The sequence below is a fragment of the Nannospalax galili genome, unplaced genomic scaffold (assembly GCF_000622305.1).
Source record: "Nannospalax galili isolate Female #2095 unplaced genomic scaffold, S.galili_v1.0 scaffold38, whole genome shotgun sequence".
NCBI lineage: Eukaryota > Metazoa > Chordata > Mammalia > Rodentia > Spalacidae > Nannospalax > Nannospalax galili.
In genome coordinates this window covers 2,890,396-2,906,870 of record NW_008342636.1, presented here as the reverse complement: position 1 = coordinate 2,906,870, position 16,475 = coordinate 2,890,396, and the positions used below count along the sequence as shown (strand labels likewise).

General features: G+C 44.0%; 1 protein-coding gene across 1 annotated transcript; it reads right to left on the bottom strand.

The window, feature by feature from the left end:
- Positions 1 to 2,282: 2,282 nt before the first annotated feature.
- On the bottom strand, positions 2,283 to 15,774 carry Ppic (peptidylprolyl isomerase C; the record flags this gene model as incomplete). Its single annotated transcript, XM_008838730.3, has 5 exons — positions 2,283 to 3,054; positions 6,449 to 6,633; positions 9,934 to 10,027; positions 10,447 to 10,560; positions 15,517 to 15,774. Coding segments are annotated over 5 exons (780 nt in total), but the record flags the coding sequence as incomplete, so codon positions are not given.
- Between the last annotated feature and the right edge of the window lie 701 nt (positions 15,775 to 16,475).

The following is a 16,475-nucleotide window of genomic DNA, read 5'->3' as shown; positions in this document are numbered from 1 at the left end:
GCTGCAGGCACGTTAGCACATACAAGAGGTCATCTCTTCCCAACTTCCTCCTGTAACCTTTATTCAAAATAAAGTTTTCTTTTTGTAATTATTAAATTCAAATGTACCCTAGAGAATCACTGGAAGCCTGAAACAAAGCACACAGTATGCAACAAATGAGAGAAAAGTTCCCACTATTTGCAGTCACCGTGTGACTGAATTTATATTTTGTTTCATTTGCTGTGTGAATCTGTATTTTCATGATTGGGGTCACACTGTGTATAGAATTTCTACTTTCATTACATTTATTTATTGGGGTGGGGTGCAAGGGCCATAGCACATGTGTGAAGCTCAGAGGATAACTTGTGAGGGTCAGTTCTCTCCCACCATATGAGTCCAGGGAGCTTGAATTAGAGTCTCAGGAATTGGCAGCAAGTGCCCTTACCCAATGAGCCATCTTACCAGCCAGGATCTTTATTTTTAAAAATCACTAGTAAGGAACTGGAAACGTAGCTCAGCTGGTAGAGTGCTTGCCTAGCATTCACCAAGCCCAGGGTTTAGTCCTGAAGTGCCACATATACTGGATGAGGTGCACACACCTGAGGTCTCAGAACTTGGGAGGGAGAGGCAGGAAGAGCAGGTCAGGATCATCCCTTAGCTACACAGAGAGTTCAAGGTCACCCTGAGATACATGAAATTCTATCTCAAAAATAAAAAAGTAAAACCACCATTAATATCAGCCTTAATGTAAGGCATATACTATTTTGTTATGTAATACACACTTTATAGCCATTTGGGATTAAAATTGCTTCTGGTATCTTAAGTACTCTCAAATCTTTATGCATAAAATGTTTTCAATATTGCTGTATTAGACAAAGATTTTAGGTTATGAGTGAAAGAAAATCTGCCCCAGATTAAGCACAAAAGGAGAAGCACTTGTTTGTGTGATGAAAACCTAGGGGTGAGTTAAATTCAGACATTACTAGACGTAGGAGCTAAGTGATGTCTTCAGGAACCCATCTTTAATTATTTTTTATTGACTTTTTAAATTTAGTATACAAGGTCCTGAGTTTCACTGCAACATTTTCATGTGTTTGTGTGTGCGTGAGTGCGCACATTATTATATTTGTTCTTATCTGCCCCTCCATTGCCTTACTTTGTCCCTGCTCGCCCCCAAATAATACCTCTATTTTCATGTCACATGTAGGAATCCATCATTTTGTCTTCTGGACTGGTTTTTCTCTCCCATCATTTTATTCTTAATCTCGCCCCATTACATCTCTTTCAGAAAGACAACTTTTCTTTCCCCACATTCCAGCTGATGTCTCGTAGCTGAGGCTCATTAATACAACTGAGGTCAAACACCCAGGCCTGAACTGACTGCTGAATCAGGTTGAAGGACAGCACCAAACTACCTGGCTCTGCACTCAAACCTCTGGTGTTTCCTGAACCTACATGCCTGCCTTTCATTGGGGGTGGGGGGGTCACTGCCCGTGTCCTCTCTTTCGGCTCTTCTCCCAGTATCCCTTGGCTTGCTGCTCCGTCATGCTCTCCAGTCCCCACTCGTTGTTGGACCTGACCACCCTCCCCTCTGTATCTGCTTTCCCTGCTGCTTTTCTTCATAGATGTATTACTACCTGATGATCTGCTATATTTTCATGTGGTATGCATCTGAATCTGTTTCATTGGAACAATGAGAGCTGATATTATTTTTAAGTCTATCCTGTATTTAATAATGAAAGACATCACCAAGCCAGGTGTGTAATCATCTCTAGGACCAACCCATCTGGACAGGAGAGAATGGTAGGATTCCTCAAAGAAAGAAAAAATTGGGCTCCATCGTGTCCCTTCCCACTAACCTCACAGTTCCATTGTCCTGGAAACCAAAGAATTCTCCTCCTGGTACCTAGGCCACAGCTGGGCAGGTTCAGCTTTGCCTGTTGGCCTCACCTCATCAAGCTCCTTTTCACACACCAGGCTCCCAAATTCCAGGCTTTCTCTTCTGTCCTGGAATCTACTCCTTCGTACATCAGAACTCTGTATTTTCTCTTCCTCCTGGCCTAGAAGGTCCATCTTGCTTGGCCATTTCCTACTCTTTCTTTGCAAACTTAATCCCTTTAAGGATTTAGGGCCAGCTGCTCTAAGGGTTGCCCCATCCAACCCTAGCAACACCTCTAATCTGTTCATTGTTATCATTAGAGAATATATATACATATACAAATGTGTGTGTGTGTATATATATATATATATACATATTTACTTTTAAAAGAACTTTAATTTTAAAAGAAGTCTTACAAAAAGAGTTAATTCATATAAAAAGTATTTAATATAAAGAACATCAAAGCACCAAAATCCAATGATATATCACAGATGATCCTACTCAGATTTCCCTTATCTGAAAACAATTGCTTAAACACAGAAAACCAAACATCAAGTTGTCACCTTTCTCAAACAAACCTTCAGCACCACTCAACATGGAGATTAGAATGAACTGAGCAAAATTAAACAAATAGACAGTGTTCTTAAAAATAAATATCCAATACAAAGTTTACTGGTTTAAAAATAGCACTATCAGAGAAAAGGGATATGTCTTTTCAATTTAAAGTGGCTAGGCAGATGATTTACCAAAATTTGTGCACACTAAACTTTGAGTAAGTGGTTGTTGTTGTTATAGTTTTTTGAAATAGGGTCTCTTCTAGATCAGACTAGCTTTAAATTCACTATGTAGCCAAGGCTGATCCTGAACTCTTGATCCTCCTGTCTCCACTCCCCAAGTGCTGGGATTACAGGTGTGTGCCACCTGTCTGTGTGGTTGATTTTTAGATCTTTCCTGTGATCTGGACTTGGAAATTAAGAGAGGATATTTTTAAAAAGTAACAAGATAGCTGGTGGACAGCAGACACATGCACACATGGATTTTATGTTCTTTGTTTTCTGTCATTTGTGTCACCAGTCAGGAACCTCAACCACAAAGGGCGTTTTCACATCTATCTGGCCACTGTTGACAATGGTGCAGTCAGTAAGTGGGCGGTCGTTCTTATCGGTTGCTTGAAGTTCTATGGAGTGCACCACCGTCTGGTAAGAGAAAAGTAGACCCACAGCTTAGTCTGACAGGCAGCTATGCCAGTCTTCAGGGGTAACCAACCCAATTCCACAAGTCCAAGTGGGAAATGAGTTTGTACTTATTGTTCTTTTGAGACAGCATTTCCTGTATCAGGCTGGCCTAGAACTCACTATGCAACGGAGGATGACTTTGATCTTCTGATCCTCCTGCTTCCACCTCCCAAGTGCTGGGATAACAGGTGTGTGTGTACCACCACAGCAGGTTTATGTAGTGCTGGAGACTGAACCCAGGGAGGGATTCATGTATACCAGGTAGTGCTCTACCAACTGAGCTACAACTTTAGCCCTGGGAAATAAGTCTTAGCATTATATGAACCATACCCGCCGGTTTGTAAACAACTCCAGTGTTTGCTTTATCTGCTCTAGGCAATAAATTGCTCTTCAAAATAATTCCAGCCAAGTGTGGAACACTTAGAATATTATCCTGAGGCTTTACATTTATATGCTATATCTATAAATATGTATCTATCCACTCATTCAAAGAGAATAAATTCGCCTACTACTAGTTTCCGACACTCAGATAATTCACTGGTATATTTTCCCATTTATTTTTTAGTAAGCATTTTATATTTTAAAAAGACAGATTTTTTTCTGAATCCTTAACTCTAATAAAAGATATTTATATTTCTCTCCTACAGTTCAGTGTGAGAATCAGCATAGTTTGAGTCAGTTTCAGCTCCACCCCTACCCTAGTCTAGTTATAACAAAAAGGGCCAGAAAGAGATCTAAAAGTAGAACTAGTTCTGGCTTTCCCTATTTTAAGATGGCCTACAACTTTAGTCTAGAGACCGAGTCCGATATGGATGTAATCCAGTCCCACAGTGGCAGGCAGCCCATGAAGACTTCTCAAGCCTGTCCACCTAGGTTTTACAACGAAGGGGGAAGGTGTTGTGACCAAGAAAGTAGTTTCTGATGAGTGTTCCAAACAGAGTGCAGCTCGGCTCCTGGATTTCCATTGGGTAGATCAGGATGGCAGGTGGAAGGCATGGAAAAACTGCTACCAGTGAGATGGGTTGTTTGTTCAGATGAGAGATGCAAAGCAACTCACATGCAAACAAAATGCAGTGAAATCAAGAAAAGGGCAAAGAAGGCCAGGACAGTCCTGTGCCGTGGTGGTCAGTTTACAGTGGTCAGTTTAGGAGCTGAGACAGTTGTTCTGGGCAGCTGCTGAAGAAAAAGAATGAGGATTCTTAGAAATGTCCCTATGGATTATGAATTAGATCTCTTTGTTGTTTTTAAAGAAGTAACTAACAGCATAGATATGAATAATTTTAATAACTTCTGGTTGCTATACTGTGTGTCTTTGAGTGTGACTTGGTGCCTAGACTGAACTACACAGGTTCAGGATTTTTTTTTTTTTTGGTCTTTTTGAGACAGGGTCTCCTTGGAGCCCCAGCTGTCCTGGAATGCACTATGTAGACCAGGCTGGCCTCGAACTCACAAAGATCTGCCTGCCTCTGCCTCCCAGGGTTCAGGATCTTTAAAACTTGTTTACTTATTTATTGTCAAGACAAGGTCTTGTTTTTAGCCTAGGCTGGCCTAGAACATTCTCTGTAACCCACCTGGTCTTGAACTCATGATCCTCTTCTCTCTTACTTTCCAGTACTGAGATTATAGGCTCACCACCACACTTGGCTATAATATTTTATTTTTAATTGTGGTAAGAAACATATAACATGAAATTTGCCACCTCTCCATTTTTAAGTGTTATTCTACAGCAGTATCCTTGAAACATTTTTATTCTAGAGGGAGGCTCCATAAGACTCAGGAAGCAAACAATTCACACATCTCAGGAAGTCCTGAAATTTACAAAATTCTCAAGGACCCTTCCTTCCTCCTTGAAGCAATAAAGACTGCTGGGGACTGAGAGGACTGTTGAGCTGCTGGCAGGTGGTACAGTTGACTGTAGGGCTGCAACTTCCTGAGCATCATCCATGCTGGGGTAGGCTTTTCAGGGATGCAGCTGTCTTTGAGTTGTCTCTGCTCCTATGTCACCTCTCCTCTATACTTCTATAAGGAACTCCAATAACTCACTGGTTTGCCAAGATGGACTTTGGTAGAACTGTTTCTTTGGTCTGTCTTCAGAGCTCTATTTGGGGTGAACAAATGTTTGTTCATGTCTCCCCAGGACAAGTCACACAAGTATATAGCTAAGTAGTGTTTATATGCATGGAACTAGAAGTTGTGTCATCTGGCATAACCAAACTTTGTACTCCTAGCTGAGGCAGAAAGGTAGATAAAGTACCTTATCAGAAAGGGAGATATGGGAAGAGGCCACAGGTGGGAGACAGGATAGCAAGGGGGCTGACAGAGTTGTGTTTTGAGTGTTAGTACAGATGCTGACAGAGGCTTTGTTTTGCAAGATGCTATTTTTATCGTTAGCTCTAACAAAGCCTGGACAAGACTGACACGTCTGGACTTGGGCTGGGGCTGATGGTTCCCCCTTCTTAGTTTAAAGGCACCAATCTAGAATAAGGGGGAGGATCTAGGGTGTGTCTCCCCCAAGACAGAATAAAGGGACAAGTTCAAGTGTAACTATGGAATTCTCAGCTCTGAGGTCTGCCTTCCTCTTGGCAGGGAGTCTGTTGCTTGCTCTGCTTTTGGCCCTTGCTCTGAGTTTCTGTCTTCTATCTGTCCTGAATGATCAATTTCTTGCTTGTCTTTTGGAATGAGTCCAGACCCGTAGAGGCTGTCACCTGATCCTCAGTAGACCCTTATCTGACCCCTTAAATAGCTCCTGGCAACCACCAATCTACTTCCTATCTCTATGAACTTGACTACTCAGGATACCTCATATAATTGCACTCATACACTATCCTTTTGGTGACTGGCTAATTTGACCTAGGATAAGGTTTTCAAGGTTTATCTATGTTATATAGCATGTGTTTAATCATTACTTTTTTTTTTTTTTGGTCTTTTTGAGACAGGGTCTCCCTGTAGCCTCAGCTGTCCTGGAACTCACTGTGTAGACCAGGCTGGCCTTGAACTCACAGAGATCTGCTTACCTTTGCCTCCCGAGTGCTGGGATTAAAGGCATGCGCCACCACGTCCAGCATCTAATCATTACTTTTCAATACCGAATAATAGTTCATTGCATATATATTCTGGGCCCTGACTTTATTTGTTACATTACTTAAAGTGACTAAAGTACTTAGCTTCTCCATGACTATTTTAATGCTTTTAGCAATTAAAATATCATGACACATATAATTTGTTCACCTTTGAAAACCCTAGTTATTGAACAATAATAGATATCTAGCACCATATTTGAAGATTCAATGAATCTCTGAAGATTCTCTCATAAATATAAAGTTTTGTAAAAGAACAAAATGATATATCAAATTACCATCCCATCGAGGACTTTTCCAAATACAACATGTTTACCATCCAACCAGGTGGTCTTGGCCAAGGTGATAAAGAACTGGGAGCCGTTAGTGTCAGGCCCAGCATTGGCCATGCTGACCCAGCCAATGCCATAATGCTTCAGTTTAAAGTTCTCATCAGGAAATGTCTTGCCATAAATGCTTGTACCTGGGTGAGACACAGGGAGGGATGACAGCAGCTGTTAAACCAAAGCCAGTTCTTCAAAGAAACACGTTTTTCATGGAATCAGTTAACAGAATCCCACAGGAGATAGGACTAAGGAAAGAAAGGTAAGGGGGGGGGGTGCAGCTGGAGAGATGGCTCAGCAGTTAAGAGCATTGGCTGCTCTTTCAGAGGACCTGGGTTCAGTTCCTAGCACCCACATGGCAGCTAACAACCATCTGTAACTCCTGTTCCAAGGGATCTGATGCCCTCTTCTGGCCCCCACAGCCTTCCCTGCCCACATCCCCTTCCGACAGGCTGTTTACTCAGTGGTCTCTAACCTCAAAACCCTGGCTTGGCAAGAAGTAAGCCGAAGTGGAAATAAAATTAGGCATTTTAGAGTTGATTGTCAAGGACATACAAAGTGGCCTGACAAGACAGCTCTGCTCACAGAGAGGTCTAGGCTTAATCTAAATAGTCCAAAATTCCTTCTTTTCCAAACTTAGAGAATTTAAACCTAAGACCCATCATACATACTGAGCAGGGAGAGCAGAAAGGAAACAAACATAGAAAAGAGGGCAAAGTGGGGCTGTGACTCTTTCTGCTGCACTCTATGGTAGGAAGGTAGGTGCCAGAGTGAGGGCGCAGGTGCTCAAGCTAACTGTAAGGCTTTTTGAGACCAGGTGTTTCACGCATGCACAAGTCTCAGCAAACCCTAGCCCTGAGGAACAGGTGTTTCTCTGCTCCACCCTGTACTTCATAGCCTGTACCACTTTTGTAAGACTGTTTTTCTTCTTTTGTAGTACTGGAGATTGAACCCAAGGCCTTGTGCATGCTAGGCAAGTGCTCTAACACCAAGCTACATCCCTAGTCCTTTGTATCTTTGCAAAAACTAGAAATGGTATTCAAGGGGCTGGAGAGATGGCTCGGTGGTTAAGAGCATTGGCTGCTCTTGCAGAGGACCCTGGTTCGATTCCCAGCACCCACACTGCAGCTACAAACTGTCCTTAACTCCAGTTCCAGGGGAATCTGAAGCCTTCTTCTGACCTCCATGGCCTTGCATGACACGGGTACACTCACATACACTCATACACATAAAATAAAAATAATAAATAAAATATTTAAAAAGAAAAAACGGTATTCAAAAAGTGTCTGGCAAGTTTAAAAATTTGATGGCCATTATTTTTTATATAAATAAGCCACTACAACAAACATAGTCAGCAGTAACACCTGAAAATAGTCAAAATGCTTCTTCAAAAGTTATCAAGTAGTACTTACCAACACCAGCATTTAAGCCTGCAGTAGGTTTAAATTCTGTCCAGGTACTTAGATGGTACATGCTCAGGAAAAGTGTGCTCACTACATTTCAGAGGGAAAATATCCTGAAACTGGACAGCTGTGATCCTCAGAGTGACAATACCCTGGGGAGATCGGAACCTAGAAATGTAAGTACTTTTCTTTTATTGAACTTTAATTATGTTTATAAAAATTAACCTGTATTGGATTCAAAAAGAGATGGGCTCAAAATGAGGCAGCTGGCCTTGAGGCCTGGGGTGGTGCTGGCTCCCAAGAGACTGAGGAACCTCATCACCCAAGATGAATATTTTCCTGACTATAGGCGCTTCTGTATTGATCTCAAAATTCTAATCCCGGGACTTGATAAGTAAGAAAGAAAATAACTGGAAAGCCAAGATGGCGGCCCCATGGCTGCAGGCACTGGAGCAATAAAGTAAGATGTCTCATCCCTTGTTCCCCTGGGCCACAGAGGAAGATGTGAAAACAGCAGACACCAAGCAAGCCAACTGGACCCCTCAATCATGAAAAAGAAAATCACTTGGACCCAGGTCCTGGCAGGCAGTCATGCCCCAACCTGGCTATCCACTGCCCTTGCCCCTAGGGCACCAAGACTCCCGGCTTCCTGGCTACCAGGCTAGGAGAGACGGGCCAAGTGAGGGCCAAACCAGAAGGTGGGTGGGACCAGTCCACCGGACTGCACCTCTCCTGCTGGTGGCTGGGCCTGCAAGCAGCCTCTGCACAGACCACCGAAGGTTGGCCCAGCCATCATCATCATCCAGGGGCTGTCAAGACCTGGCTGCTGTCCTCAGCAGCAATAGGAAGTCTAAAGATTTCAGAAAATAAGCTAGAGGGCACTGGTGTGAGCTGCTGTGTGAAGCTGTGAAACATCCCGACTGCCACTCAGAGACTCTTGGGTTGGAAGCCTGTGAGCTGTGATGACCTAGTTTCTGTTTTTACCCACAGTAAAACCCTATGGGGAATCAATCTGTTGGAGAAGAACTTAGACCACAGTAGGATAATTGTGCTGAGTGAGGCACTGAAACAGCCCAAAGTGTAACCTGCATGTACTCAGGCTGTGAATAACTGACTCTGATCACTAAGAAAAAGAGAAATCTCTACTTGACATTCCTAAGCAAAGTAAAACAGAAAACAAGTGTGAATATTCCATTCCAAGAAACCTGGGTGTATTCTGACCCAAAAGTACATTCAAAGAAAAGGGAGTGGGCCTTACTTTGGTCCATGTGTATGTAAGAATGAAAGATCACTGACATTCTAATGAGATAGGATTTCTGTGGTACTCAGTTCAAATGTGCTGTGTAAATGGATGGGGCTTTTCATTTGCTAATAGAAGACATGAAGTTGGGCGGTGTGGGGGTGGTAAGGTGATAGTAGAGATGGGGAAAAGGGGTCTGAGTATGATCAAAATACATTAAATGAAATTGAAATCTTGAATCAATAAAAATTAGTTTGTATTATATTTTTGATGACTCAGCTATGACAATATTTTTTTAATATTAATAAAACCAATCATAAAACAAAACAGTTTTGAAAGAAGGAGAAAATTCTCCATGAGCCTGTCACCAATAAGCCAGCCACGTCCTCCCGACTGGACACCTCTGTTCCTCCTCCATACCCCCATCTGCCTCTGGCTGTCAGGTGTGCTGTGGCAGGCACACCTTTTCCTCCCTGTGGCAGACATTTTTCTATACTGCTACTGGACATCCAACATTTTCTTAATGACTGCAAATTATTCTGCCAATGACTCTATCTGTATCATGAAGACAGTGAACACTCAAACAATCCTGCTTAATGTCTGGGAGACCTTTCTTGTTCATATCTAGTAAGTTCCGGTGATGAGTCCCCACAACTCCACGCTTCTTGAAGAACTGGAGTTGACTTGATTGCTTTGCTCCTCAATGGTGAGGCTCCAAAGCATTGGGTGGACATACTGGTTTCATCTTAGGGTTCAGCCCGGCAGATGGGAAGGGAGAAACGCAAAGAGGATGTTACCGCCGGTGCCGTCTCCTGCAGTGAAGTCCCCTCCTTGAATCATGAAGTCCTTGATGACACGATGAAACATGCTTCCTCTATACCCGTAGCCTTTCTAAATAGATAATTTCAATTACACAAGTAGAAATAACCCAAACTAAAAGACAAACCCCAGTGTTTATCTGAAAATGAGAAAATTGAGCAAAATATCTACAGAACTTGATTAGGTCCCAGAATTCATGTAGTGAGAGAAGTTTATCATTAACTGGCCAAAAAATTAAACCATGGTAATAAAGTATTAATATAAATAAATAGAGAGCAGTCTGTACTTTCATTTGATAGTTTTCTCTCAATTTCTATAAGCCCAAGAAATATGATTGAATAATGATTCTATGATAAAATAAAGTATAAGGTGCCACACACTCATCTGACATACTAAGTTAATATGTGTTTTCCCAGAAGACAGCTCTATATCTTGTCTTAAAAGAAAGAAGATTCAAGTTTGTGCTCAAAGGACATAAAGCTGAGACAGACCTTTCCCGTTGCCAGAGTCACAAAATTTTCCACAGTCTTGGGTACAACTTTTCCGAAGAGGCCAATCACAATTCTACCCACATCTTTGTCTCCAATCTTCATGTCAAAGAAGACCTGTGGGTAATTGAAATGCACAGAAGGTCACAGCATGAAAAAGACAAAAATATAAGGTAGGTCAAAAATTACCACATGGCAGCTGACAACTGTAACTCCAGTTCCAGGGGAACCCGAAGCCCTCTTCTGACCTCCCAGGCATTGCATGACATGGGTGCACTCACATACATGCAGGCAATACACTCATACACACAAAAATAATAAATAATGGGGCTGGAGAGATGGCTCAGTGGTTAAGAACACTGGCTGTTCTTGCAGACCAGGGTTCGTATCCCAGCTAACAACTGTCTATAACTCCAGTTACAGGGGATCCGACAGACTCTTCTGACCTCCTCCACGGGCATTGCACAACACGGGTGCACTTACCTACATAAAGGCAGTATACACATACACATAAAAAATAATAAATAAAATATTTAAAAAAAATTTTTTTAATTAAATCTGGATATTGATTCCTACAGGAAAGCCTGCCCACCAGTGTTTTATAAAGAGGCATGAAGCTCAGTTAAAGGTGCTCATAACAACACTGTGTGGGAGCAGCTCATTTCCGAATACTCATTTAACAAACATTGAGTACCAGCTATGGGTCAAGCTCTGGGCTACATTTTGAGTTTGAAGCTTGATTCAGTGTTGTCGGAGTCATCCTACAAAGTCTTCAAGAAGTTACCCCCTCACCCTAGAAAACCGCAGCCCTACTCCCCACTTCCTGGCTTTGTGGACAAAGATCAGAGCAGAGAGTGTTGCTCTTTGAAAAACCGATGTTCTCTTCTTTAGTCAGGAGAAAAAAAATTCTAGGGGAGCGGAAAGCTAACCATCTATATTTATTTTCTGTCATTTCAAACACTGCCAAACTCCTGATGAGTTTTCAGTAGACATCTGCTGCCGAGGGGACAGTCATAGCCAATTAAAACACCCAGCAGTCCTTCAGAAGGCCTGCCACTCATACCCTAATGCAACAAGGCACCAGGTCCCCTGCCTCATGCCCACACAGCAACCTGTGTTTGTCTCTTCACACTTAGAAACTGTACACTTAGACACTGGATTTGGATGCTGTGTTCATGCAGTCATCCAAGTAGACACTGTACTCTCTGCCACGTCTTAGAACAAAAGAAAGGAAGCAGCCAGAAGTTATGAGTCACATTTCTGTGGATTAAATGTTAAAAGTTCCCTTGGACTTTTGAACAAACTGCTTCATCTGAACTGAAATTATACACATTTTGCTTCACAAATCACTATGTTCAGGCAATTCTCTGACAGAAGGCTTGAAATGGCCATGGAGTCACAGGGCATTCCATTAGCGAGTTTAGACTGTATGAACCAATTTACAGTTTGAATTGGAAAAAAAAGTCATTCAAGAGATGGCTTTAAAAAGTATAAGAAGGGCTGTCAAAGAAAAAAGACAGTTTAGAAAAATCACTAAGTAAAGACTGTCAAGCTCAGTTCAAGACAAGGCTTCTGCCAATACATCAAAATGTCTGTCCTGGGATGAGGTGGTGTTTAGTACTTCGTGTGGCATTTCTAATTTTCACACAGCCAAAGTAGCCCAATTTTTGTTATTATTTATATACAAGAGCTGTATCGAAAGTACTGAAGACTCAGTCTTCTTGAGAGGTAGGGCAGAAGAGAACGATGGGACAGAACACTACATGAGTCTGGTCTATACAGAGCTGGCAATCAGACATGGCTGCTCTAAGGGGTTTCCATGCCCTCCTGTGAAAGAAATGGCAGTGACAGAAGAGTCCCACAAGAAAACCAGGGGTGTACTGTCAGCCCCACAAGAGAATCGGGGGCACAATTTTAAAGAAACATCTAATAAGATTTTTTAAAAGCCTTCCAGACTTAGCCGGGCGTGGTGGTGTGAACCTGTAGTCCCAGCACTTGGGAGGCAGAGGCAGGCGGATCTCTGTGAGTTCAAGGCCAGCCTGGTCTACATAGTTCCAGGACAGCTAGGGCTACAGGGAGACCCTTCTTCAAAAAGACAAAAAAAAAAAGCCTCCAGACTTTTAAAATAAAGGAGTAAATAATGTCTGTAAATATTTAGAAAGCAAAAAAGAATAGCATCTAGGAGAGCAGTAGAGGAAAAAACCTGTTACCTAGCATCATTCCAGTAAAAATCCCATTTTTCACATACACACATGCTGTTTTACAATGGGAAACTGGACTTTATAAGGTAAATCAGATAAAGTATCATGATAAGAGATGCTGATTATCTGTGGGGCTCCCAGTGGGCTCTTAGGAAAGGTGGAAGGTACTTGGATTCCATGTCCCCACTTGGATTCCAGTGGGCATCTTGGACATTTCTCTTTTCCTTCAGGCTGTCCCTGAAAGATTTGAAAATTACAGAACACTGAAGATTTGAAGGGGTTGAGAAGGAGAGACAAGGCCTGACCCAACCCCTATAGGGCAAATCCTGTGTCCATTCACTTCCAAATTAACCAGGGAAGACACCAAATACAAAATGGTTAAACCCAGTTCCACAACCAAATGGCCACAGGGGCCTTCAGCTAATGAAATTCTGAGCCATATTCCTCATCTATAAGATAAATTACAACTACTTTCAAAGTTATGTTGTGACAATAGGATTAATAAGTTGAATATACCACTAACAAGTGACCTCTTAAATGAGAGACCATGGACTTGATCTGCTTTATCATACCTAATGTGCAAAACCCCTTATTATACACAAATACATACCCAGGACATATACAGACCATACCAGGTACTTATTTCCATTCACTTTCTATAGAAGAAACAGTCTCAGATATTAAGCCCAAGGTCACCTAGCTGCTGTTTCTTGGCCACTACCTCCTAACATGATTACATGTGGGAAGGATGGCTATGTTGATCTTATAAACTCTCAGTGCCGGCTTCCTCACAGAACCTGTAGCATTTGCAGGAAAATGTGCTTCAGTGGATTCCCAGTCCACAGAGCTAGGATTTGAACCTGAGTGGGATAGGAGGCTGCAAGGCTGGCATAGCAGCAGGCTCCCCAGGTGACATTAATGACATTGAGGGACAACACCCCCCCCATGCCTCTTATTACAGATTCCTAGTTTTAAACAAACTCATAGGCAAAGGAAAAGATGTGGGGAAACAGCACAGGATAGCAACAGCTAGGAAACCTAGTTTTCTCTTTTTAAAACCATTTTCCATTAGATTTAGCTGTTTTAAGAACTTCATTGAAAAATTCAAGGGTCTTGCCTGGAGCAAATTTGTATGAGGCTCACCCACACAGTTAGCCATCGGAACTTGATAAACTTGTGGGAAAGAAGGAAATATGCTAAGTGACAATTAGTCAGGGTGTTCTCTTTTCCCTCGACAGCTTTCTTCTTCCTTGGATTTTTTTTCTAGTCCCAGGTTGTACCACATGATGACCAGAAAATCTCAGGAGGTAAGTGGCTGGGCCCAGGACAAACCCAGTGGCTGACTTGCTCTGGATGAGTCTCCGGTGGGTCGCAGAATCAGTGCATTTTTAAAGCTTCCCAGGTGAACCGCTCCCAGTATGACAGGTGACTTACACTAAAGAACTATTCATGTTAATCTGAAATTCACATCTACTTGAGCATGAGGCTTTTATCTAATGATCCTATCTCTTTTTCACCCCACCTGAGCTTTCTACAACTCCCGTTATGTCTTCCAAGACTATTTGAAACTCCTCGCTCCCCATTCCTTAGATTACCACTGATCCAAGCCACCATCTGAATTCTGGCATGGAGCCCTGAATAGCTTCTCAGTTCATCCTCCAAAGTGACCACAGGAATTTCTTAAGAGCATACATGAAATTGTTTCATTTCTGTGTGCAAATCCCTTCAGTCGTTTTGCATGTTAGAGTAAGGCCTGAGTTGTAAGAATAATTGCTTTGGTGGTCACACTCCTAACTATGCCTTCAAGGCCTTTCTGCTGCTCACTCACCCATCCTCACCTCAGGCCACTCTGCCCTCAGCCCTGCCCCAAAGACAAACTTTAGGCTCCCCAAGCTAGCGCACGGGCAAGGATGGCTTTCTACCCAGAGACCTTGCCTCTCCCCACCCAGAGTTACTGGCTCCTTGGGTAGGTTTGGTGTGAAGGATTTACGCATTCTACTAGTTCAAAGGTATTTCCACTGGCAAACCCGACTGATGGTTAAGACCACTTTCACCTGTCCCCTCTCTCTGCCAAGCCTGGACTGCTAGGGATTTTTTGTTTTGTTTTTCTCAGGCGGTGATCAGAACATAACACCAAAGGCGTCCTTCCCTTTCTCTCCCTGAACTTTTCTGTTATCTTTTTGCCTTTGAGTAAAACCGACTGAAATACAACTGCAGCAGTTAAGCAGAAGTTGTAAGGACTCAGTTTCTGGCGGGTTCTCCACTTGCCTTCTCAACCCCCACACTAGCTAAAGATGAAAAGTGCCACCTTTGCGTGCTCAACCCAGGCCCGCCCCAAAGTTTAAAACTGCACCTCTTCCTCCCAGAGGGTTCCAGCCTCATCCCAGGCACTGGGCCCCAGTGTAGGCCCAGGCTCTTCCAAGAGGGTGACGTCCTAAGGGGGCGGCCGGACTTCCACTCCTCCCCTGTCCCCTCCCTTCACATTCTTCCCGCTTTGTTTCAGGCCCTGGCCAAGCCTAAGGAAGTACTTGGGAGATCTGCCTCCAGGAGAGGGGGCCTTGTGGGCTCCGGGAGCCTGTCTGGGCTCCCTGGCTGGTCACGTCGGAACCCTGCACAAGCGACAAGCCCAAACAGCTGGCAGTGGGGACAGCGGGACTTGGTCCAGCACTCCTAGGGTCGCAGGAGCGCGCCACCCTAGTCCCTTCCACTCCCCGCCAGTCCCCTCAAGCCTTCCCCAGTCCTCTCCAGTCCCCGCCAGTTCACTCCAGCCTTCTGTCCCCTGTGCGGAGCCCCGCTCCTGCAGCCGCGCTCCCCCAGCAACCCCGGCGTCCCAGCCCACAGGAGGGTAAGTTGCTGCCCGCTGCTCGGTCACCTTGTCCGTCACCAAGGGGCCTCGCTTGAGGACGCCGGAGGACCCCGAAGAAGACACGAGCGCGCCGAGCATCAAGCAGAGCACGACCGGCAGCTGCAGCCGGGATCGGCCCATGGTGAGGTCTGGAAGTAGCGGTGATGTCCAGGGAGCGATCTCGGACTCTGCCTGGACGCTCTGCCGCCTGCGCCTGCGCAGTCCGGACTGGGCGGGTGGGGGAATCCTAGCAGGGCGGGGACCGGAGGCACGCTCCTCCCAAGTTCAAACCATTGGTGGGGACAGGGAGCTCTCAGGGGCGCCTAGGGCGCGGCCCCCGAAGGCGCGGCGAGTGGCGCTGGGCATGTCGAGCTGGGCGGGGCACTTACCGCCGAGCATCCTCCCAGTGGACAGCCGGGGCTTAGGCCTAGGTCCTCGGGGCGCAGCCGGGGCGAGAGCGCGCGATCCTGTAGTTCTTCCCTACCGGGAATCCCTGGACGCCTCGCTGAACTTTGATTTCTGGGAGGGTTGAGCTCTATTTCACGTGACTCACGGAGACTTTAGCGTTTGGAGGTCGTTGGAAATAGCAGAATTCAGTCTCTGTCTGGGAGAAACTTAAAGACGGTGAAGTTTTAAATGGGGAGGCGAGGCGTGACCTTATCCAGTTTACTGGGCAACACAAAGTTCAGAACCAGGGCCAAATAGAATTCTTTCCGTGAAAACAAAGTATTTAAACGGACTTTTAAGGTGTATCTGTAGGATGGAATTTTTACAGTGTTAAGAATTATGTTTAGACTTGGAGGGCAGAGGCAGGCAGATTGAGCTCATGGCCATCCTAGTCTATATAGCTAGATCCAGGCCAGCTGGGACTACAAGGAGACCTTGTCTCAAACAAGAATTAGGTTTAGGAAAATAATTTAACTTTTTGGAGAAATTCTCTTTGCATTTTTTAATGGAAAACTCAGTCTGCAAAACCACACAGATAA